Below are 22,837 nucleotides of genomic sequence, written 5' to 3' on the forward strand. Positions count from 1 at the left end.
AGGTTCAGCTTAGTGAAGATGCAAAAAAACACATAAGAACTGCACAAAAGTTCTTCTTCTGACTTTAAACAATTTTGCCTGTTTTAGTCTTGTTGTTTCATGTATCCATTCCCTATATATTCCTTGACTAAGGTTGGTAATGGTTGTAAATATTGTTACAAATCTAATCTGCATTTTCTCTAACACAGCAATAGTATTGCTTGTAATACGAAACAACCTAAGAACTGCCATACTGAGTCAAACCAGTGGTCCATCTATCCCAATATCCTGTCTCCAACAGTGGCCAGAGTCAGAGCTTCAGATTGAATATCTAGAACAAGGTAATTTTGGAAAAAGCCTCCCATTCCCCTCCCAGCTTTTGGCAGTCAGATTTAGGCCACCCTGAGCATGAAGTCATTAATGGATCTATCCTCCACGAACTTATCAAGTTCTTTTTTTAACTCAGCTATATTTTTGGCCATCTTAACATTCTATGGCAATGAATTCCACAGGTTAGCTGTGTTTTGTGTGAAAAAGTATTTCCTTTTGTTTGTATTGTATTTAATTCCTCTTTCTGTTTGTTCAGCACAGAGAGTTCACATAGCATCTTTTCTGCTGACCATGCCGGCTTTCCACAGCAAACACTCTCCCGCCTGAAGTACACCAGAGTTATTGGATCTGCTGAGTCTGTGAGGAGAGGCAGCTTTGCAATCACAGCTCTGCTCCAGCCATAGGAACTTCAATACCTATGGGCAGATTGTTCACGGCATGGAGGACAAGGGGCATGAAAGGGACATGCAGCAGTGCCATGCTAAGATGAAGGAGCTGAGGCAGGCGTACCAGAAGGCAAAGGAGGCCAACTGTCAGTCTAGTGTATTGCCAAAGACATGCCATTTATTTACAAGGAGCTGCATGCCATCCTCAGAGGTGACCCCACCTTCACCACCAAGAGCCCCATGTATATGTAGGGGGCTGGACACAGCAGCCAGCAGGTTGAACCCCGAGGATGAAGTGGTGGATGATGAAGTGGAGTTGAAAGAGGAGATGGGACAGGCAACTGGGACATCCATTGACGTGGGGAGCCACGGCCTCTTTTTTAACTTTGGAGGGGTCTAGCCAGTCTCAGCACTCCAGCTGTGGTGTTCATGACACAGAAAAGGGAAGCTCCGGTAAGTATCCACTGTGCTTTGGTACTACAGGGAGACACGATGTAGCCCTCTGCTTTTTTCCCCCAGGGTAGAAGAGGGATAGAAATAACCAATACAACTTTCCTGGAGGTACTTTGCAATCCTCTGCTGAAGGTTCCTTGGGAGGGCAGCCTTGTTTCTTCCCCCACAGTAGAAAAGTTGCTGCACCAATCAGCAATTACCTGTGCAGGCATCAAAGCAGCACATAGGCAAGCAGCATACAGACCCAGTATGTAGTTCCATGCATGCAGGAGCTGCATCCTTGCATCACTGGTTACCCTCAAGAGTGAGGTGTTAGCTGCTATCAACCCCAACTGTATAAAATGGTGCCAGTATTCATAACAGTGGCCCTAAGTGTTTGTATTGATACCCTTGTGAACCTCACCCTTTCTCCCAGCTTGCCCCTTCCCCCCACCCCAGGCCAAACTCATCATTACGGCTCTTCCCGTGCTGCGTACCTGCTAAGGGAAAGAAAGAAAGTGGTGTATCTAACTTGTATGAATCAAGGCTATGAGTGCACTCACAACAGTGCCTCTGTCTATCGTTTCTTTAGCTTTTGCAGATGTTCCCTTGAGGATCTCCTCCTGCACACTGGCTGAGTAGCTCTCTCTGATAAGACAAACCTGGAGGAGTAAGAAAAACATTCAGGGAGATGTTGCAATCATCTGATGCTATTTATAGTGAGCAGAGAGCATGGAGAGAGATTGAAAAACTGAAAATGGATAGCCAGGAGAGGAAACGGGCAGGAGCAGATGATACACCTGCCGGAGGACCAAACAGACATGCTGAGGTCCCTGATTACACTGCAGGCGGAACACATGTGCTCACCTCTCCCTGCAGCCTATACAGAACTTCCTTCCATTCCCTCCCCAAACTCCACACACACATTCCTCGCATGTTCCTTGGCTGTCACAGTACCCCATGCATTCCACCCTTTGGAACATGTTTCACAATGACAGCTGGACCTACACCCAGCTGTGAGAGCTTCATTTCAAAAAGCGCTCTTCAGTATCATGTCCTTTGTGGAAAACAGAAATGTTTGTATAGCTGATAAATAAAAATGTACATATAAAAATAAAATGAATATTTATTTGCCTGTAACACGTGGTGGTTGCTGCTGAAATTCATACACAGTGGCAATCGGTGCATTAGCAGACTACAATTAATGCACACACGGAAATCATTAAAAGGCTCACACTACAGTGAAAGCAAGCAATGCCTGGCTCAATGCATTAAAGAAAAACACATTACTGGGGCCCCTTCTCAAAATGCTCCTGCAAAGTCTCCCTGATTCAGATAGCCCTCCCTCTCTCCCCCGGCTGAATCCCTCTAACAGCTCTGGTATTTGGCTGCTCAAAAGCAGCTGCCAGTTGATCTACCTCAATGTTCCACCCCTGCGGAAACTTTTCCCCCTTAGCTTCACAAATGTTATGCAGAGCACAGGAGGCTGCTATGACCATGTGTATTTTCCTGAGGTCTAAGCTACCAAAAAGGCAGCACCAGTGACCCTTTAATCTGCCAAAGGTACATTCAACAGCCATTCTGCACCTGCTGAGCATGTTGTTGAAGCGCTCCTTGCTGCAATCAAGGCTTCATGAGCCATTGGAAAGAAGAGGTTGGCTAGGTCTCCCAGGATCACAACTGGCATTTCCACATCCCCAGTTGGAATCTTCTGGTCTGGGAAGAAAGTTCCTGCTTTCAGCTTTCTACATAGGCCAGCACTCCTGAAGATGTGTGCACCATGCATCTTCCCTGATCCGCTGCACTGATGTCAGTGAAATGACCTAGGTGACCCACCAACACTTGCAGTACCATAGGAAAGTAACACTTTCGGTTAATATACTTCATCACAAGGTGGTCTAGGGCCAAAATGGGTATGTGTGTGTCATCTATCACCCCACCACAGTTAGAGAATCCCATTGATGCAAAGCCATCCACTATTTCCTGCACATTGCCCAGAATCACAGTCTTTCATAGCAGGAGACAATTAATGACCCTGCACACTTGCATGACTGCAACGCCCCCGGTGGACTTTCCAACTCCAAATTGATTCGTGACTGATCAGTAGCAGTCTGGAGTTGCCAGCTTCCACACAGCGATCACCACTCACTTCTCCACCCTGAGGGCAGCTCTCATTTTAGTGTCCCTGTGCCAGAGGACAGGGGTGAGCTCCGCACACAGTTCCAGGAAGGTGGCTTTGTGCATCTGAAAGTTCTGCAGCCACTGCTTGTCATCCCATACCTACATCACAATGCAATGCCACCACTCAGTGTTTGTTTCCCAAGCCCAGTACTGATGGTCCGTGTGCAGCTACTCCATGAATGCCAACAGAAATCTTGATGGTTTCTTTCCATGGCACGCAGCAGAGCAGACACCACGGTGTCATTATCAGATTCACAGTTCATGAAATACTGCAGGATCAGCTGTGATAAGTGTTATGAACACAACACAAGACTGCAGAGCAGTGTAGGATCCATGCTTTGAGACAGAGATGGTGGGCATGCAGTTTACAGGGGTGGTTGAAAAGTGGCTTGAAGCATAGTCAGAAGCCCACAGAATGATGGGACAGAGAAAACTGCATCATGGTACAGTGAGCCTGCCCCCTTAAGGCACTGTGATCCCGTGTTAGAGCACCCAGGGGCAAATGGTGGCGAGTTGTACAATGGGATAGGTACCCATGGTGCATTGCTGTCTCTGTTAATGCAAGAGCACCAACTGTGGACACACTCCACCACCACAAGGAGCATTGTGTGGATGTGTAAAAGTAGTTTAATTACAGGAGTACATGATTGTTGACATAACTTAAGTTGACTTAATTTTGTAGGGTAGACTTAGCCTAGCTCTTCAGACTTAACTATCTTGAATAATTTTGTATTATCTACAAACTTTGCCATTTTACTGTTCATTCCATCAATGATCTGGAAAAAGAATATGTTGAACAGCACAGGTCCCAGTGCAGATCCTTATTTCCCTTTCTCCATTCTGAAAATTAACCATTTATTCCTAACCTTTGTTTCCTATCTTTTAATCAGTTACTGATCCATTCAAGGACCTTTCCTGTTACCCCATGACTACTTAGCTTCCTAAAGAGCCTTTATCCATGTCCATCTTTTTTAACTCCTCAAAGAATTCTAATAGATTGGTGATGCATGACTTCCCTTTACAAAAACCATGTTGATTCTTCCTCCCCAACATATTGTGTTCATCTATGTTTATGATAATTCTATTCTTTACTATAGTTCCTTCCAATTATTTAATCTGGTGCTGAAATTACACCCAAAGGCCTGTAATTGCCAGGACTGCACTGGAGCCCTTTTCAAAAATCAGCATTACATCAGTTAACTTCCAGTCATCTGCCACAGAGGCTTATTTCAGCGATAGGTTACGTATTACAGTTAGTAACAATACAGTTCTGCAATTTCATATTTGAGTTCCTTCAGAACTCTCTGGTGAATACCATTTGGTCCTGGTGATTTATTACTGTTTAATTTATCAATTTGTTCTAAAACCTCTTCTACTGACACATCAGTGTGGGACATTACTTCAGATCTGTCACCCAAAAAGCATAGCTTTAATGTGGGTATTTCTCCCACCTCTTTTGCAGCAAACACTGTGGCAAAGAATTCATTTAGCTTCTCTGCAATGACGTTGTCTTCTTTGAGTACTCCCTTAATATCTCAGTCGTATAGTGGCCCCACTGCCTGTTTAACAGGCTTCCTGCTTCTGGTGTACTTAAAAAACTCTTACTATTAAGTGTGTGCATCTTTAGCAAGTTGCTTCTCAAATTCTTTCTTGGCCTGCTTATTAGGGAACAATAAAGGAAACAAATCATTTAGGTCAAGAATCTGCAAATTTTCAGCGCAGGCAGACTCAGCCTGAAAACAGTGAGGGCCAAAAGTCACGGAATAACTTAGGCAGATCAAACTAGACTTTGAATCTTTCAAGGAAAGGAGGATGTAATCAATGAGGTAACAAAAGTAGGAGTTAGTACAGTATATAATCAGTAGAGAGAATCCCCCAAAGCTATGCATCATGGATCCACCCAGTGACTGCAGGAGTCATTAGACAAGGGCAATTCACCAAAATACCAATGTATTTTAGAAACTCCTCATTGTCAGACTTACTTTTGGCTGGGGAGGTTACTGGCTGTGTTGGGCTTGGCTATCATTTCCGTTACATCATTTCAGCAGAGTAAAAAGCAAGTTAACATGATCCACATCACTTTCAGGAAACTTCACCAGGAATGAGAAGAAGAGTAGGGTTACCATATTTCAAGTTCCCAACAAGCAGACACTGCAGAAGGTGGAGGCAATGAGAGGGAAGGGAAGCCGAAGGGGGAGTACCTGCAGCAGGGGTACTCACAGGAGATGGGGAAGCAGTGTCACTCCCTGTCACAGTGGCAGGGCAGATGGCACAAACCCAGGACACAGTGACAGTCAGTCAGCACCTCCCCATGGGATCCCTTCCCCAGGGCTGAGCAGGGCAAGGGGGCATGGGCGGGCAGGATTCAGCAGCTGTGACTTGCAGGGGAAAGGACCAGTCAGCTGCGGATGCAGGGGAATGGCCCAATCAGCAGTGGATACAGGGGATAGACTAACTGGGAAGCTGATCAATTGAGGTTCTTTCTGAACTGCAGCTTCTCTGCTCTGCAAAATCCAGGACATTTGCTGTTATTTGAAAACTCCGCTGGGTCAGGGAAAGCAGGCTCAAAAAAGAGGCTTTGTCTGGGGAAACCAGGACTATGGTAACCCTAAATAAAAGCAGCAGAAACTAAACTCCACTTCCTTGGTTCTTGTCAGAGAAATCTGTCAAGAAAAAGAATGGATAGAGGTTAGCAAGGCAAATCTTCTATAACCAAGTTAAGAAAGAAAGCCAAAAAAGCAAGCCATTTTAAGGGTAGTGACTTGGAAATAAAAGAATAATGGATTGTGAGGGTAAAGTGGAGATAGCAGCAACCAGCACCTATGAACAGGCCTACAGAGCAAGTTGGATTTTAAAAGGTAACTAGAGGACATACTGTGGGTTCATATTTATCATTGCACCATTACAGAGAACACAGGAAATATGCAGGTATCCCCCCACTGAATGAGACACGATCTTTGGGCATTGCAGATAACATGACCAATTAGTCATTTGGAGGTTGCAATGATATAATACAAATAAAAGGATACAACTGACCGTAAAGTGACAAAGGGTGCAATGTAGCATAGCAAAGCCGGGGTCAAAATGCATGACAGGGTGCAGTAGTAGTCTGCAGTGTAGAGGGTGCACACTGTACCACAGCTGGTTTGCAATGCAAGACGGATATGGTAAAGGGTTGCACAGCAGAAGGGGCTCAGTGCAGTACACTGCAGCACAGGTGTAATGCAAGAGGGGGTGCAGTATACTGTAACACAAGGGGATGCAGCGCGGGGAAATCCAGTGCAAGCGGGGGTGCAGTACAGAGTAGCACAGGGGGTGGGATGCTAGAGAAACGCCGCTCAGCACAGCGCAGGGGTGCCAAGGCCATGCATGGGCAGCAGGTAGGAGCAGCTCCCCCTCCCGGGGGGGGGGAGCATTAAGGACAAGACTCACCCCTGACGCTCTAGGACACAAACTCGTGACACCTGCGCGCTCCCCAGACGCTGCGCGATCCCGCGCCGCACACGCCCCGGCCTCAAGACGGCATCGACCACTCACGGGGTCCCAAGCCACTGGTACCAAGAGCGCGTGCGCCAAATCGGCCTACCGGAGTGCGGCTGACTATCACGTGACGCAGCGGAGCCGTCACTCACTACAATTAACAGGTTCCTTTTCCCGTGGGCCCATCCCCGGCAGTCAAAACCCCGCCCACCCAGGAAACGGACCCCGCCCAAAGGAAGCCGGGAGGGGGCGGAGCTTGGGGTACGGGCGCGCAGCTGAACGTGTCTGGCCGCGGCGGTTTCCTGTAGAACCCACGGGGGAGGCGGGCGCGAGCACGAGCACGAGCACGTACCACTCGCGCAGGCCTAACGGCGTCCGAGCGCCGGGTTCTGCCCCGACCCCAGCCGGGCCACCCCTCTCGCGGTACCGGGGCGGACGATGGGGTCCGGGCTCCTGCTGCGAGGGGCCGCCGCTCTGTGCGCCCGGGGCCTCTGCGCCGCAGCGGCCGGCAGGCTCTGCCCGCTGCTCCCCCGGCCCCTCAGCACTGGGGGCTCCTGGTGCCTCCGCGCCGCGCTGGGGCCGCCGGGCCGGGGGGAGCCGCCCCGGAGCGTGGGGCGCGGGAGGGGGGCGGCGCACAGCGAGGAGGAGGAGGAGGACCTGGAGGAGCTGCTGGCCCTAGGGCCGCCTCCCGGGGCCCAGCGGCTGCTCGTGGTGCACCCGGCCGTCAAGTGGGGGGTGAAAAAGCCCCAACTCACCACAGGTGAGGCGCGTGGGACTCGCCCACCCCCACGGTGCCCAGTGATCGGGGCACCAGCCTCGGGCCCCTAATCCTCTGGCTCGTCCTTTTCCTGCCGCAAGGGTCCGTGCAGGGAGCTGGCTGCTTCTTTGGGATAACAGCCTAGTGCAGGGAAGGCACAGGTAGTGTTGCCTTGACGCCGCTGGCTGACCTGGGACCCCCACTCCCCCACCTGGGATTTACCTTGAGTCGTTTCCTCAAGGTGAAAGCTGCCTGTGCCTTGTCTTGGTGAGGCTTTTACCCTGAGGTAGCTATCTTGAAATCCAGCACGCCTTTTTATTTGCAGTGGAGGGGGGAACCTCTCCCAAGCTAACTACTCAAACTCTCACGCTTGTCAGATTGTAGCACAGTAGACTTATAACTTAACCTCTGTGTAATCAGAAATGCTTGTGTGCCCCTCCTGTTCCCTCAGTTGTTGCTCAGTTCACTCTTGAAGCTTCTTCAGGATCTTTATGAATTAAATAAATCTTCAAGTATGTTAAGTGTTCTTACAAAGAGAAAAATGAGCAATTGTCCTCCATCTCTACTGGTGGTAGGACAAGAAGTAATGGCCTTAATCTGAGTCATGGGAGATTTAGGTTAGATATTAGGGAAATCTAACTATAAGGGTAGTTAGGCTCTGGCACGGGCTTTCAAGTGAGATTGTGGAATCTCCATCACTGGAGGTTTTTAAGAACAGGTTGCACAAACACTTGTCAGAGATGATCTAGGTTTACTTAGGCTTGCCTCAAGGTAAGGGGCTAGACGTGATGAGCTCTCAAGGTCCCTTCTAGCCTTACGTTTCCATGATTCTATAATTCTAAATATAAACTTTAACTTGAGAGGCAAGCAGGAATGTTTGGCAAACCACCAGAGAACAATTTTATCTTTTTAAGAAGTTTGCTGTATGTTTTTTTCACATTCTCGAGATACAAAGTCAAAATGGCCAACAGTTCTAGATCAATATAGGTTCCCCCTTTTAAATACTTAATGCCACATTAACAGTGATTTGTTGCAAACGTCAGTCTTGATTCTACAAACTCTCTTATGGACATGATCAACTTTATTCAGGGCTTATCTTCACTTCAGTGTTAGCTCTAGTTATCTGCACTCAAGTTGACTGAGATTGCAGCATAACCATTCCAACTCATGCTAGGCTATCTGCTGCAAAACAGCACTCAAGCCACACAGTAACTGAGTCTCCATTACATTATTAGCTCAACATCAGTGTCACTCAAGTTTCAAGACACATGTTCCAGCAGTCCAGTTAGTTCAAGTCTAAAGCACCACTTAACTCATGCTACAGATTTTTGTGTGTGCACAGGTGTCAAGTTAGGGGCAACACTCAAATTATACCTCAAGCTAACAAGGCACTGAAGATAAGCCCCAACATGAATAGTCTCATGGGGTCGCTAATGTGCTTGAAGTTAAGCAAATGTGTGTTTCCAGGATTGGGGCCTTAATAAGGCATACTGAGTTGTCTCTAGTTTCATTTCTCCACTACTGCAGCTAATTATAGACATGTCAGTCTCTCTGGGATAGTAAGGAGTTTTGTCTTGGGTGACACCACTCCAAATGCTCCTGTCCTGCAAAAATCTGTAACAGAAATCACTAGAGATCATATAGTTTAGGGTATTTTACATTTGCATTTGATTCCTTGTCCTCTTTTTTACCAGTCTTATTAATGGGACAGTTGCTAATATGGTCATAACAGCTGTTAGTGATTTTCAGATATCATCCCTTCAATGCCATTTTAGTAGACTTGTGACTCAACCAATGCAGCCAATTTGATGAGGAAACTGTTTTGTCCAGTATAACTTTAAGGCACAAATTATGGGATTTCCACCACTTTCTTTGGGAAACTATTCTTCAGCCTAATTTTAATTTATCTCACCCATAGGAAGTTTATCTAAATTTAATTCTAGTTTGTCAGTCTTGCTGGCCACAACCTGTGTTGTAAACTGTTTTAGGAAGTGCTGTTTTCAAAACTACTAAATGTACTAAGATACATGTGAAACAAACTGGGACAGTGGTTCTCAACCATTTCTGTATCATTATCTCATGTTATAAACAAAAGAAAATTTTGCACTCTCTTCCTTCTGTCTAGCCAGAAGGACAAAGAGGATGGTTGTGAACTGTTTGAAATCTATTTATGTTTCTATTTATGTAAAACAGGAGTCAGTATGGCTGCCTGTTGTTGTTCTGTCTATGAACCAGCGTCACTGATGATGTCAGGAACAATGTGAACAACTCTAGAAGTTCTTTAAATATTTCTGCAAAGCAGTAAGGAGTTAACAACATTGTTTTGCTGTCACAATTTTCCCACCATCTTTCTGTAACTAGGGTTAAACAAAAAATATTATAGTAACCCTTTGAGGACTGCAATACAATGTTGATGCAAGTAACTATGTAAATTCCTTGTTAATTTGTGCAGATTTTTTGCCAATATAGTTTACACCAGTTCTTCAAATGAAAAGGACTTTTTTGCTGGTATAACTACGTCTAATCTAGGGCTTTTGCTGTCCTATCTATGTTGGTGAGGGCTATAATTTTTTCACATTCCTAACCAACAGAGTTATGCTGGCAAAACTTTAAGTGTAGACCAGGCCTCACTGTTTATGTTCTTATTGCAAATGTTGGAAATCTGTGTGCAGCGTTAGGACTGTATACTATAACCTTTTTTCTTTTTCCAATACTAAAGCTGAATTACAGGTTGCTGAAGCTGTTGCTCTAATAAACACCCTTCATAACTGGACAGTTTTAGATAAAATAATTCTGTCTACAAAGACTCCTGACAAGAAGTTTATTTTTGGCAAAGGAAATTTTCAGATTCTGACAGGTAAGAAGAAAACCAAAGATTTCTTAATTCAATATATCATACTGAATGAAATATTTTTACCCTTCTTAAGCTAATTAATGATTATTGCAGACAGGAGAGAACTAAGGTTTTGTCTACTCCATTGACAGGTTTTCAAACAGGCTTCGGAGATGTTGATTAAAAACATGAAAGATGGAAATAACCAATACTTGCTGTAAGGGCTTGTTTTCACTGCAACAGTTAACATGAGTTAGTACACTTAAGTTATTCTTCTGGACCTAGTCTAGCTCAGGTGAGAGCGATCATGCTGTGATCATTTGCACTACAGAATGATTGGATGAGCTGTAACTGCAGCTGTTGAATCCCCATAGCACTACTAGCTTGAACATCAGTAGCACTCAGTTTCCAACCCACCTCCCTGCCAGTCCAGCTAGCTGAAGCCTAAAGCACTTAGTGGAACTAAAGATTTGTGTGTATGGATGGAAGTTGGGTATGGGTCAAAACTCAAATTTTAACTTGAGCTAGCAGTACAGTGAAGACAAGCCCTAAATGTGTGATATATAGTATGATTCTAAATAAATTAAGTAAAGATATGCATAAAATAAAGTGATTGACTTAAGTAAAGGTGACAGTTGCCTTTGACCCAGGTCAATAGTGATCAAAACCTGATGATTGTTCAATAAACTATGTGAAGTTCATATTCTTAGGCCCAGATCCACAAAGGGATATAGGCATTGGAATGCCTAACTTTTAGGGGCCCAGCTACTCAGCAGAATCCACAAACTAGCCAGTAGCAGATGCCAACAAGAGGAATGCGTCCTGAGCCCTGCTTCTCAGGGAGTTAGGCACCTCAATCTAGGCTGGAGGGAGACGCACACAAACACCAATTTCCTCTCTACCCAGGGAGTGCTTGACTCCCCCCCTCTGCCCAGACCTTCCCACACTACATCTCTTCCTCCAACCCCCCACCCTGAGCCACACCCCCACTTCACCCCCTCCCCCAAGCCCTGCCTCTTTCTACCCCCACTCCGCCCCTTCCCCTAAGGTTGCACCCCCATTTCTTCCCCTCTCCCTCCCACCGCCTCCTGCACTGGGAGAAGGGAAGAAGATTGGCTGTTGATGGGTTCTAAGCACCCGCTAATTTTTTCCATGGGCGTGCCAATGAATTGGCACCTATGGAGACGGATTTCTGCTTGGTATCCACTGCCATGAACCCTCTCTTGGAGTCAGTCACCTAAGCTGTTTCTTGCAAGAATGGTGGCTGTACATGCCTAACTCCACACAAAATTGCTGGTGCAAGTAGCTCTCCCTTAGAGCCTTTAGCCCAGTGGGTAGAGCACTCACTTGGGATGTGGCAGTCCCTAGTTCAGTTCCCACCCCCACCTGATGAAGTTAAGCAATGTATATAAATATGGGTTTCACACCTTTCAGGTGAATGCCCTAACCACTGGACTATAGAGTCATTCTCATGCTCTCTGGCCCAATGCATATTTAAGTAGTTCTACAAAGTTGACTTCCTTAGTAGGAGAGATTGAGAGAGACCAATGTCAGACTATCCTATAGTTCAGTGGTTAGGTGGGAGACATCTGTTCAGGAAAAGGGAGGACTTGAACCAGGATCTCCCGTATCCTGGGTGAGTACCCTTTAGCCCACTGTCTAGAGAATTAGGGAGAGCTGCCCCCCCACTGCCATTTTGTATGTACAAAGTAGGAGGGGGAACACCTATCTTCACCTGGTTGGAGGCGTACATTGGGGCTTAGGTGTGATAAAGGTGTCCAGGCACTGCCTAAGGCAGCAATGTGCATGCCTAGAGGCAGAAATTTGGGCGCATAAGGGACTTTCACAAAAAAAATGTACAGTGAGGGAGTTTGGGCCCCTACAGGGTAAGGTGACGGCTGAACAGTGATTTTGAGGATTTCATTTTCATCTACATTTTACACTTAGATACCTAAATCCTGTTGTGGATCTGGGCCCTAGTACTCTTCTTAGTCTCCATGTGACAGCAATAAGCATTCTAGCATGTTTGTTGACAATCTCACCCAGGCCATAATCCATGGACTGAATGGGCCTGGAAGCAGAACTTTATCCTCTCATCCTTTTTGATAGTCCTTTTAGAATACACTTGAAACACAGAGTCGCACAATGTGAAAGCATGTGCTGCTGTTTCTGTTCTTTGAACAAAGAGTGTAGTTTTGTGTGCTGTTAGTCTATTATTTCATGAACACTGCGTTCACTTTTTAACATACAATTAAAATAGTCTTTTTGCTCTACATTGGCATGAACCATTACAAAATTACACAATGCAATCCTCTTTATTTAGAAAAGATTAAAGGATTACCGCACATAACGGCTGTCTTCTTGAATATAGAAAGGCTCTCTCCACTGACAAAGGTAATTTTAAAAACAATATTTAAGTGTATTTTTTATGTTCTACATCAGTGGTGGGCAGTCCCATCAGGATAATCCAGCCCCTGGGAGCTGCGGGCCGCCTTGCAAATGTAAACAAACTGGCAGCCCACCAGCGGATTACACTGATGGGCCACGTGCAGGCCACAGGTTGCCCACTACTCTTCTACATCCAAAGACTGTATTTGGAATGTACTCATGCTCTGAAAAGTAAAGACCTACTTTTGACTCAAAAGCTGCACATGACATTTTTTGAAGGCAGTTTGGCCAAATTTATGCCTGCTGTAAGCAAACCTAGTTCCATTGACTTTATTGGTCATTATGCCTTTTACTTCATGGCTGAATTTGGCTCACCGACATCCTGGTAGTCTTTTAATCTGGGTTCTACTCCCAGCTCTGCCATTGATCCATTGGTATCTTGGACAGGTCACTTAATTTTTGTGCCTCAATATCTCCATCTGTAAAATGGGGGGAAAATTAGCCTTCTTTGTAAAGCACTTCAGGATTTTGGGATGAAATGTGCTCTATGTTAAAATGCTAGGCATTAATATTTAACATGAAATTAGTTATAAATGCAAGCTACCCATATATTTTAATTTTCATGTACTTCTTTTCTTTACCCTTACCAGTGTCCCTTTAAAACAGACTTAAAAAGTAACAATTTATACATTTTTAAAAACCTTAACTTAATTACTAATGATTCCTTAGATGATGAAAACAGGAGAAAATTAAAAATGAATATGCTTTTCACTATTTACGCTGTGCTTTTATTTTTTGCATTTCATTTAGGAAATAGAAATGTGGTACTTGTGCCTTAGACCTTGTAGTGATAGGCAATTTTAGAAGAGCACTGAAAATAGTATCACTTTCTAGTTCTCATGCGTAAGCAGCATCCTGCACTGTTTTGATTGCAAACTCTGCAATAGAATATTATTCTTTACAAGTTGGTTTTATTTAAAGTGTTTAGATGATTATGGATAGAGTTTGTGAAAAGATTTTCAGTTCCATGTTTTTTGACAAAAAAGACACATTTTTCCCAAAAGTTTACCAGTTTATCATCCTTCTCTCATTTGTGGAAATCTTTCTATTCATATTAGGTTTTGTAAAAGCTTGTTTTACCAAACTTAAATCTTGGACATAATTTAACATGACAGTGGCCATGATTCAACAAGGTATTTAAGAATGTGTGTGATTTTAAGCACTTGAGCAGTCCAATGAACTTCAGTGGGACTACGCATACTTAAGCACCTTACTGAATCAGGGCCGAAGGACCAGCTTACAGCAGAAAAGGAACTCTATATAAGATCACAAGCTTGTCTCACCAACAGAAGTTGGTCCAATAAAAGAGATGCCTCACTCACCTTGCTGCTCTGCTGTTTAATTTCTTCACCCTGCTGCATGCAAATTGACTTACCTACATTGTCCTAAAAAACTCTCAGGTTATTTTATCTTATGTTTTTAAAGAAAGAACTGGAAGATGCTTGGGGAGTGACGGTTTTTGACAGATACACAGTTGTCCTTCATATTTTTCGTTGCAATGCTCGGACTAAGGAGGCAAAACTTCAGATCGCATTGGCTGAAATCCCACTTCTCAGGTACCTCTGATTGTGCAAAAGCAGATGTTAGTATTTTGATATAATATAAAGGCATTTTCTTCACAATCACTAAAATGTTAGTAGTATTCTTGAGGGGGGGGGAGTCAATGGTTCTTTTTTGTATAATATGCTTTATAGCATTTTATGACAAACTGACAAAAACAGATTAGAATATAGCATTGCTTTAAGCTTTTCACCATTGACTAGCACAGAAAAAAAAAACTGTTCACGAGATATCCCTTACCAAATAAATTTCTCGTGTGAATTTCTAGTTCATCCCAATCCTGGTAGCCTGCCAGGAACAGCAGCAGCAACTTTATTCTTAGAAAATATATGGCAAATTTATAGTATTTAGGATTAGAATTTTAGCTCTCATCAGAGGAGTTGAGAATACCAGATTAGAGTCTGCTTGATTTATGTGTGTATCCCACATCAAATACTGGCAAGTTTAATAAAGTATATGGTTTATTTTGTATAATTACCATTCCTATACCTGACTGAAGTCAGTGGGAATTATGTATGTGCATCTGACAGTATGATTGACTCCCTGAAATTTTGGATCAGTCATTTTTTCTGTAGTTATTTGCTAACTGTGTTGTCTGTTGGGGAGCCAGGAAATTTGGCCATCATATTGCCTTGGGCTAGTCACTTAACTTCTGTGTCCCCAGTTTTCCCAGCTGTAATATTAAGTTATTACTACTTAGCCATGTTTGTGAAGTAATTTTAAGATCCTTTAATTAAAGTCACTATATTTACTTCGGTACAAATGTCACTCTTCTTCCATTGCCAGAACAAATCTGAAAAATGAGATATCTCACTTAGATCAGCAAAGAGGTGGATCAAGATACATCATGGGTTCAGGTAAAGTGTAAATATTTATGTAAACTGTAGGATTATCCTCTATAATCTGATCAGGTTTAATTGCTTTTTGGAAGTCGTGGTAGCTGTGACCAGGGTGAATTGATTTAAGAAAAGGCTATTTAAATAAATTAAAATAATTATTTAAATCACCAAGTAGAAAGTCTTGATTTAAATTATTGATTTAGGTCAGCTTTTCCATTTGTTCTTCAGTTGTTTTCTAAAGAAAGGTGCATTCTCATTAGCTGATACAGCCATTAAAATATGTTGATTTACAACTAAATAGAGCCTTTATACTAGATTTGGTACATCTGTTTGCTACCTAGTAAGGTACACTGACTATAACTGTATAAGTTTATTTAATTAATTATATAGCTTAATATTTTCAGATTCTTATTGCATATTTTTAGTATGTTAGAGAATGGTGAAATGAGATATTGCTTATTTACTAGATAATTTAACTGTTTGCTCATGGCTTGTGTCAAGCTGCATTAAGTTGGTAACGCGAATTTAATTAAACACATAAAACAGCCTGTAAAATGTATTTTTATTAAACAAAACTACCTTAAATATTTTGGATACATAAATTGCTGTATTTTTCCATGAGTAAGTTGCCCAGGTGGGTGGAGTCATAAATACTCATGATTTGAGAATTGAGCCAATCAGAGCTCAGATAGGGAGAAGCTATAATATAGGAATATGAGACCATACGGTGGGCTTAGTGGACAATCCTGATGACATACATTACCATATATATATACACAGACCACATTATTAGTATTTTTAAAATGCCTAAAGATGTGTTAGTTGCCAGAAAGGGCAATGAGCAGCCTATATGATTGCTCTGGTATGACACCTTTAAAAGTCAATTGTATCTTTGTCTTGGTTCTGTCTTAGTTAAGCAGTTGAATCCATGTATTCTTAAGACTGCTTTGAATTTATATTGTCAGTTCTCTATCACAGTTTTAAGTAGTTTCATAACACAGCTTGATTTCCATCTCTCTTATTGGTTGTGCAGTCACTTACTAGTTTATATTCTTTAGGTGAGACTTTCATGGAAATGCAGTATCGTCTCTTGAAAGAAAAAGAATTTAAAATTAGGAATGCCCTGGAAAAGCTGAGAAGAAAGAGGTCTGTACTCAGAACTCAGCGTGAAAGGCGTGAGTTTCCAGTTATCTCAGTAATGGGCTACACTAATTGTGGTAAGAAAAATCTCCTGAAATTATAACACAGAAGAGCTTACATTTCTAATATTTAATTAGAAGCACTAGCTAAAATCCCATTTCAGCATGCATGGGCTTTATGTTACAAAATTTGAATTAGTTTCCTGATTGTCTAATGAATACATGTCAATGAGAATTTTGCTGTTTGTTAGTGAGATCTGCTGCAGTTCTACAGCCATGTTTTGCCCTGGATAATTGCTCATTTCCCATTATTGTCAGTAGGCATTCTGTATACTGTACAAAGGGAGATTATGCCTTTTAATATGTATCCTTATCACTGGTCAAAATGGGGGAGGGATAGTTCAGTGGTTTGAGCATTGGCCTGCTAAACTTAGGGTTGTGAGTTCAATCCTTGAGGGGGCCACTTAGGGATCTGGGGTAAAAATTGGTCCTGTTAGTGAAGGCAGGGGGCTGGACTTGATGACTTTTCAAGGTCCCTTCCAGCTCTAGGAGATTGGTATATCTCCTATTATTAGGTTAAGACTCCATTCTAACTTTATAACTTTCTGTAGACAGCCAGCAGATAGTACTTATTTTCAGTCAGTACCAACATGCGCTGGATTTACATTGGTGATCTAGGAGTAAAAGTTCCTGTATCCCATTGAGCCATGTATGTTAATTTTACTTGAAGCAGTCTGTTTAAATTGTGTTTTATTCAGCTTTATTTTCTGTTAGGGAAAACCACTTTGATTAAGGCATTGACTGGAGATGAAGGATTGCAGCCTCAAGATCAACTGTTTGCCACTCTTGATATTACAGCTCATGCTGGCTATCTACCCTCACACCTGGAAGTTATTTATGTTGACACTATAGGGTTTCTCTCTGAATTGCCTCATGATCTCATTGAGTCCTTTTCAGCCACATTAGAAGATGTTGCTTACTCAGTAAGTAATTGATTCTAAAACATATCAATGTCTGGATTATTGTCTTTGGGACAGTCTTCACCTTTGCAGAGGGGTGGAATTAACTGGCTTGCTGTTTATAGTGGCACATCTGACTAGCTTTATTGCAACATTTGGTTGGTGGTGGATACTATTGCACAGTATCTTGTCCTAAGCCAGTATTCCACTTTTATGTTTTGTATATTTTTAAGTGTGACAAGGTTTCAGAAATAAAATGTATACAAAGTATCTCTGTCTGTTCCAATAGAATTGTATAAAAATCTAGATAGAGGTTTACAGATCTTTGAGAATAGCTTTTTTAAAATAAAAGTGTAGGGAGAAATTTTTTTAGAAATTTTTTTCAAATTAAATTTATTTCAGTGCTGTTAGATAACAGCCCAGTAGGTGTGAATAATCATGAAATTAATTTAAATATACTTTTAAAGACTTCGCTATTAAAGTGAATTTCAAATGGCATGAGAGCCATACAGTTCATATACATACCCACAGATATGTAAACACCAAGTTAACGTATAAAACTCACAATGACATTTTGAAAGCTAAGACTCCAACTGTCTTTATTTGTCCTTTTCTGCCTAGTTATTGCAGTTTATGCACAATGTTACTTTTGGACCTCTGTGTTCAGAAATTTTTACAATAATATGTAGGCCCCGAGATGCTGAACCATTTCAAGTCAGGTGCTAAAAATAAAAGGCTGCTATATTTTGGGTGCCTGTAGTGTGTCACTTGCAATATGCTTCTTGCCCACATCTCTGATCATAGGTGCACCAAGGCCTAATACTGTTTTTACAGTTTGTGCCAAAAGATTTATTGCATACCAGATGCTCTCCATCACTGACACAGGTGTACTAAAGGCTACGGGAAAGAATAAATGTTCTAGAGTGTTTTATAGCATTACAAAAGCATGTGTTACCTAATACCCCAGTTTCTGGTGGCTAGGATAAAAATCACTGGCCTGTGTTACAAGGTTTTTGAAGTGGGGTCTGAGTTGTTCCTTCTTTACATCCCCAAAATTACACAAGCAGTGTTTGGGGTTTTCTGGTGTTGGATTTCTTCAGGGATATTATCTTTCTTTCCACTGTATTTCTGAAGTTCCTGCCTTTGCTCAACCTTGGCTTGGAAGGATGAGCCAATTTCTCACTGAAACCTAAGAAAATCATAACTAACTTGGTTGGGAAGGTTTGTTTTGAGGCCATATGAGGCAGTTGCAACCCTTTATGAACCAAGCTACAGACCACCTACACATCTCGCCTTCCACGTTGGTCTTGATTTGAAATCTGTTCCAGAAATACAGCTTAATTTGTTAACCTGTCTGTGTACTCTCCACTACAAAGAAATGTGTCTCATGAAAAAGAAATGCCAAATATTATTTTAAAACAGCCATTATCACCAGTAATCATATTGTTTACTTATATTTGCTAGGATTTAATAGTTCATGTGAGGGACATTAGTCATCCAGAAACTGTCCTCCAGAAAGCAAGTGTTTTATCTGTTCTGAAGAATCTTAATCTTCCAAGCCATTTACTGGATTCAGTTGTAGAAGTTCATAACAAAGTGGATTTGATAGAACGGTAAGAGGAAAAGTACAGTTCTAAAACTGTTGTTGCACTTTAACTCATGTTTCCTAGTTTCATTGTAGCATTTACAAATACTTGCAAAGAATCTAGTTTTCCAGACCTGCAGGGAACTTCCAGCCACCTGTTGTATACACTACTAGGATACTGGTTCCTCGGTCCTTTCCTTCTATAAGAATCTGGAGAGCCTTGTCTTTAGAAGTAAAATAAGATCAGAGCTCATTATCATCTGCAGATAAGATGTCTGTGTAGTCAGACACCAGAACCTAATATACAGCTAAATAGTCTTTTTGGAACACATCCAGGCTTTACTCTTTTTAGAGGTACAGCCTCTCATCTGCTGTTAAATTCCTGCATCGCACTTAAGTCATCTGTTCTGCCAGCACATCTCTAACTGACAATTGTTGTCTTCCAGGTATCAGTCCCCTGAAACAAATGCTATAGCTGTTTCTGCTCTTCTTGGATATGGATTAGAAGAATTGAAAGAAGAGATTGAGAGAATAGTTTTGAAAACAACTGGGAAAAGGATTCTGACAATTAAAGTCAACTTAGCTGGACCTCAACTAAGGTAAATAATTGTGACTTCTACAGTCAGACTTTTTGAAGGGCAGATGTGTGTATATGTATACATATATGAAACTATTTTCTGAGAAGTTGACAAATTTTGGTTTCAACCTGTGAAAAGGATGGGGAGACAACTTTTGAAGTTTTGTCTGACCAAACTCAGATGAAATGATATCGCCTCCCAAAGAAGTCTAAATTCTGCTTTTTAAAGTGTTCTTTTGTGGAGGACATATGAGAAGTGATTCTTCTATATTGTTTTATTTACTATGTATATGCATACAATTTTTTTTCCAAACAAACAACCTATTGGAGCTAGAGCCACAGTTGAATCCAATAAAAGAACATAAATCTTAGACATTTTGTGAAGTATTATACCTCTTTTCAGAACAGGCGTAGCTTATTTTGGGAGCAAAAATAAGAATGTTTTCCTTTGTTAGGCTTATTTGTTTCAAAGTATGGACTTACTTACATTTAAAATGTAGATAAATGTCATGTACTTGATGTAAAATAAAGGCTTGTTTTGTGCATTATTGAAAGCCTGTAAGATGCTGATGAGTTTTTCTTTTCAGTTGGCTGTATAAAGAAGCAACAGTTCAGGAAGTGGATGTTATGCCTGAAAATGGCACAGCCAACGTGAAGGTGATCATAAGTAATTCTGCCTTGGGCAAATGCAAAAAACTTTTCCCACAATAACAAGTTATTTATTCTGTGCAATACTCTTTGGAAAAAGAACTAATCAGCTGGCAGTAAGGCTATTTGAAATGAAGGTAATAATCCCTGTGTTCATATGCAGTAGAGATTGTGTCAGTCTTGAGTATTTTGGACACATGACATTGAGCTGAAGCTGGAGCTGTGTGAAATGGTGTCAGTGTTTCCTAAATGCCTCTGCATGGAAATGTTACAGACCTCCAGCCTCTTTCCATTAACAAACACACACCAAGAAAAGTACTAATTTCAAACTATGAAGCATTTGTCAGTGTGTATTGGAACTGCACAGAACAACTGCTCTAAACTCTGGCCCTGGTAGATTTGCGAACCACTGTGTGGTAACCAAATTCAATTTCAGCAAATTGCCAAGTTTATTAAATCATGTATACTAGTTTTTATGTAACAGGTTTAAGAATAAATATTGTTTATTACTGTTGGTCCTGATCACTTTTATTTCATGATTGGAAATTATAAACTGTAGAGGGAAAAGAGAGATTGCTGGCCACCACACAGTTGCTTAAGCATCTTATAAATAATAGAGGTGGCTGTGTTCATTAAGCATTTTGCTTACTAAAAGGTTAGTACAAAGGATTTAGTTAATTATATGAGTGCATGTTTCTTTGGAGTTTTAAGCAAGGAAATAGAAAAAACAAACTTTTCTACAACACAGATCTCCAAACAAAATAAGGAACTACTACCTATCTTTGAATACTTGTTTTAAATATTATAGAAGATGTTAAGGGTGAAGTTAAATGTTTCCTGCTTAAGAATTGATATTGCAGTGTGGGCCAGAGCTATTGACAGAACTCATCTGACTGTAAACATCAATAGGGATTTCTGCATCAGACCTGATGGCACAATATGTTGTAGGCCTGTTATGAGCTAACCACAGAATTCCAGTACAGGGAAGCCAAGGAAATTATATCTCAAATTTAAACTTAGAAGAATGTAATATTTACAAAAAAGGAAAGGGAAAAAAGACTGAATGAATAGGAAACAGAAAATGTAGCGACACTAGAGAGAACTGTAAGGCAAATAACTCTGTGTGTATCATAGAAGTGAATAAAAGTTTACTAGCCAAGATAACAATACTGTGCAGAAAAACATCTAAATACATGTGATACAACATTTTATGCAAATGACACACTGAAAAAAATTATTTACGGTTTTATAAACCAACAAAATACCTCACTGCTATATACTAACAATAAACAGAGAGGACATGGATAAAAAATGCCATGACAGACTGACAGTTGTTTTTAAACAATGTTTGGGTTTCCATTGACACACTACCCATAAATCAGTGTGAAGTTTCACAAAGAGGCAATTTCTTTGCCATTTATTTCTGGAATTCAAATATGATTTGGGGTCAAATAACATTTGAGGTCAGTCGTCTCTCGTGGATGTTTGTTCATCTTAACAACCCACCACTGGCAGTAAAAGTGTGTTGTGCATCTAAAGAATGAGGTATACTGACAGAGCTGCACAATAAAGCTTATGCTACATGATGAAGTTTATGCAACACTTGCCTCCTTTATTCCTGGCTCTTGCCAATGATTGGGCCTCACCTTCATGATCAATAAAAATGCACCTAGTTTATCCAAAAACTAAAACAGAAAAATAGTATTAACTATCTGTACATGGCATAAAATCCATGATTTGCAATGTACAAATAAGTCCAGATAAAATAGCAACTAAAGCAGATATTGCATAAGTAAGGGGCAGGGGCAGGCTGTTTTCAGTTATATAAATATTAATCTAGAGCATAATTTACTCTGGAAATTGGAAGATTTCTAACCATCAAAGGAGTGAGGTTCTGGAATAATCTTCTGATAGGGGTAGTGGGGGAAATAACTAGTTTTAAAATGGAGCATGATACATTTATGAAAGCGTTGCCTACAATAGTAGGGGACTGGACTTTATGACCCAAGTGATCACGTCCAGTCTCATGAACTTGGAACTCTACTAAAGATACTCTAGGTTTACATCAGTGTAAATTAAAGTAGACTTTAGTCCATAGCGTATTATAGTTCAATTGAAGTGTGAAAAACATTTTAAAAAAATCTTGCTTGTATTTTACCGGGCACTACATAACAGCCCCTTCGCTGAAGACATTTCAAGCTAAATGGGCAAAAATCTACTCAGAGGGTCCAGTTGTGCTACCTTGACATCAGAATTGGCATGACTATAAAAGGGGCAATTTCAGGCCTTAGGAATATGTAGTAAATAGTAGTATGTTAGCATAGAGACGGTTGATGAACATTGTAATAATAAACTTACCAGGGTGTAAGACAGACACTAAAGGATCAGTTCAGCACCCTTTTAGATGCAGTATTGCCATTTCTCCCTAAGATGCCAAAATGCCCACCTGATGACCAACTTGACATATTCCAGAATAATGCCAAGATTCTTTATGAACTCTGTCAGTTTTGATAAATTTACTTACAGGCATAGTAACAATGCCTTAGATTATCAAAACAATGTATTCTAAAAATCTAATTTTCCGTTTGCTAATTATGTTGTGTACTTTTAACATTTCACTCACCTTGGCCCATGAAAACAAACTAATCAGTTTCACTGGTGCACATACTGAGATGTTTAGGTTGCCAACACACACAGACAAATA

General features: G+C 41.4%; 2 protein-coding genes across 9 annotated transcripts in view; one reads left to right on the top strand and one right to left on the bottom strand.

Annotated features, from left to right (window-relative positions):
* Positions 1–6,974, bottom strand: part of LOC127032191 (cohesin subunit SA-2-like) — a 98,397-nt gene extending 91,423 nt beyond the window's left edge. The window contains exons 1-5 of one of the 5 annotated variants that reach the window (XM_050919233.1): positions 6,741–6,974; positions 5,529–5,971; positions 5,291–5,398; positions 2,715–2,843; positions 1,691–1,789 (exon numbers count right to left, since the gene is read on the bottom strand). The gene's annotated coding sequence lies outside the window, so the exon portion shown is untranslated. Of the gene's footprint in view, positions 1–1,690; positions 1,790–2,714; positions 2,844–5,290; positions 5,972–6,740 lie in introns of all 5 variants that reach the window. The other 4 variants (XM_050919204.1, XM_050919252.1, XM_050919214.1 and 1 more) reach the window with 4 other exon arrangements.
* A 225-nt stretch (positions 6,975–7,199) lies between these two features.
* Positions 7,200–20,647, top strand: GTPBP6 (GTP binding protein 6 (putative)). Of its 4 annotated transcripts, none has more exons than XM_050919479.1 (10): positions 7,200–7,548; positions 10,265–10,402; positions 12,702–12,772; positions 14,252–14,382; positions 15,173–15,243; positions 16,284–16,442; positions 17,139–17,347; positions 18,788–18,936; positions 19,355–19,507; positions 20,073–20,647. In XM_050919479.1, the coding sequence occupies exons 1-10, from the start codon at positions 7,227–7,229 to the stop codon at positions 20,194–20,196; spliced, it is 1,527 nt and encodes a 508-aa protein (XP_050775436.1). In that variant the 5' UTR covers positions 7,200–7,226; the 3' UTR covers positions 20,197–20,647. The 4 variants fall into 4 exon arrangements, with proteins under 4 accessions (XP_050775436.1, XP_050775453.1, XP_050775444.1 ...); XM_050919496.1 differs by having other exon boundaries at positions 17,223–17,347; XM_050919487.1 differs by having other exon boundaries at positions 16,284–16,400.
* The last annotated feature ends 2,190 nt before the right edge of the window (positions 20,648–22,837 follow it).

The sequence above is a fragment of the Gopherus flavomarginatus genome, chromosome 1, assembly GCF_025201925.1.
Source record: "Gopherus flavomarginatus isolate rGopFla2 chromosome 1, rGopFla2.mat.asm, whole genome shotgun sequence".
NCBI classification, from domain to species: Eukaryota; Metazoa; Chordata; order Testudines; family Testudinidae; genus Gopherus; species Gopherus flavomarginatus.

What these genes read in the sequence shown, in the direction of transcription:
- GTPBP6 (XM_050919479.1), top strand. Translation starts at nt 7,227, where the DNA reads ATGGGGTCCGGGCTCCTGCTGCGAGGGGCCGCCGCTCTGTGCGCCCGG. An exon ending in AAATTTTCAGATTCTGACAG is followed by an intron (nt 10,403 to 12,701) that starts GTAAGAAGAAAA and finishes CTCTTTATTTAG; the next exon opens with AAAAGATTAAAGGATTACCG. An exon ending in GCTGAAATCCCACTTCTCAG is followed by an intron (nt 14,383 to 15,172) that starts GTACCTCTGATT and finishes TTCCATTGCCAG; the next exon opens with AACAAATCTGAAAAATGAGA.